The sequence below is a fragment of the Merops nubicus genome, unplaced genomic scaffold, assembly GCF_000691845.1.
Source record: "Merops nubicus isolate BGI_N331 unplaced genomic scaffold, ASM69184v1 Scaffold45048, whole genome shotgun sequence".
NCBI lineage: Eukaryota > Metazoa > Chordata > Aves > Coraciiformes > Meropidae > Merops > Merops nubicus.
Window position 1 is genome coordinate 4291 of NW_008627203.1, and position 1460 is coordinate 5750.

Here is a 1460-nt window from a genome sequence, read left to right on the forward strand (position 1 = left end):
TCTACCATAATAACTGAGTTTAACTTGAGTCTTTAGCCTGAAGTACTCTGTGGAATGTAACAAAAGAAGACCCCAAATGCAACAGAACCAAAAAAAAAAACCCAAAAAATTAAAAAAATTAGAAAACCCAAAACGAACCAAAACACCGCTGTTGTAACGGCAAAGAAAATAGTAATCCGGTCTCTGTCTTCACAATGTGATAAAACAGGATTCCAAAAGTGTGTATAGCATTAATGGGCTTGTACAAACCATCCTGCAGAGTTTAAAAAAACAAAAACAAAACAAAACAAAACAAAAGTAAGAAAGTTAAAGGTGGTTCAAGAAAATATTTTCCAAACTATTTTATTAATTAAATTTCCTGAATTTGTGGCTAGGTGGAAGAGGTATTGCAGAACCGCCCAGCTGCCATTTCCATACAGGATGGGCCTTGTGAGGTGGTTGGGAATCCTTAGTGGTGTTTAAGGAATAAGCTGGCAACAAATCCCCATCATTGCCAATAATTAGTGATGGTGGACAGGGAAAATTTGCCATGAAATTAAATGGCCTTTTCACTGCTGATGCTACATTGCTGGCTACCCTTTTGCGTCTATTGTTAACTGTAAAATCATCCAGTGTTCCTTCATGTGTCTCGATTTTACCTGTAGGACGTGGGCTTCGAGCTGATTTCAAATTTGGTTTGACTGGAGGAGTCTGCAGTACAGGTCGCTTTCCCAAAACCAGTGTCCTGTAATTTTTTCTCACTCTTGCTCCAAATTTATACTCCCCATCCTCAGGTTTTGGAGTACCTAAAGTGCATGAGAGGACCTGACTCTGAGTCAGGGGGTTTAAGGAAGTGGTTTCTTTCTCAGTGCATGCAGAGTCTTCCTTGGCTGTTAATAAAGCGTCCTGGTTATCACTCTCAGTCACACCGTAAAACTCATCCTTAGTATCATTGCACTCACACTTTAGCTTATGTGTTGTAAGGTCAGGCTCGTACTCGTCGTTGGCACTGCTGTCCTCTGTTTTGATTTGAACGCTGTGCAGAAACGGCGATGCCTTATTGCCCGTATCAGTGCACTGGAGCTCAGCTGCTGCTGCTGCTGCCCCTGGAGAAGGAGAAGCAGCATCCTCCTCAGGATCAGTTTGTAAAGAGGGCAAATCCGTGGCAAATTCAATACAATGAGGGATTTTGGAATCTTTCTCTGAATTCGCCGCCGCTGATGAAGAATCATTATTTAAGAACCTAGCAGCTATTGTATTGTTATCTGCACGGTGTGTAGTAGTTGCTTGAAGGCATTTCCTTGCCTCTCTGAGTATTCTTTGTTGTGGAAATGCATTGTTTGTCTTTGGGCTAGGTGAAGAGGCCCCCTTTGCAACACAGTTAATCGTTAGGTCAGTACTCTTGGCGTTATTGGAAAATTCGGAGTGTGGGAATGTGAGCTCGGGCACCCTATCATCTCTTATCTCGGCGAAGCAGCTCC

General features: G+C 42.4%; 1 protein-coding gene across 1 annotated transcript; it reads right to left on the minus strand.

The window, feature by feature from the left end:
• Nucleotides 1–314: 314 nt before the first annotated feature.
• Nucleotides 315–1455, minus strand: LOC103778641 (SKI/DACH domain-containing protein 1-like; the record flags this gene model as incomplete). The annotated part of the gene is made up of 1 exon (XM_008946238.1): nt 315–1455. A coding segment is annotated over one exon (1110 nt), but the record flags the coding sequence as incomplete, so codon positions are not given.
• Between the last annotated feature and the right edge of the window lie 5 nt (nt 1456–1460).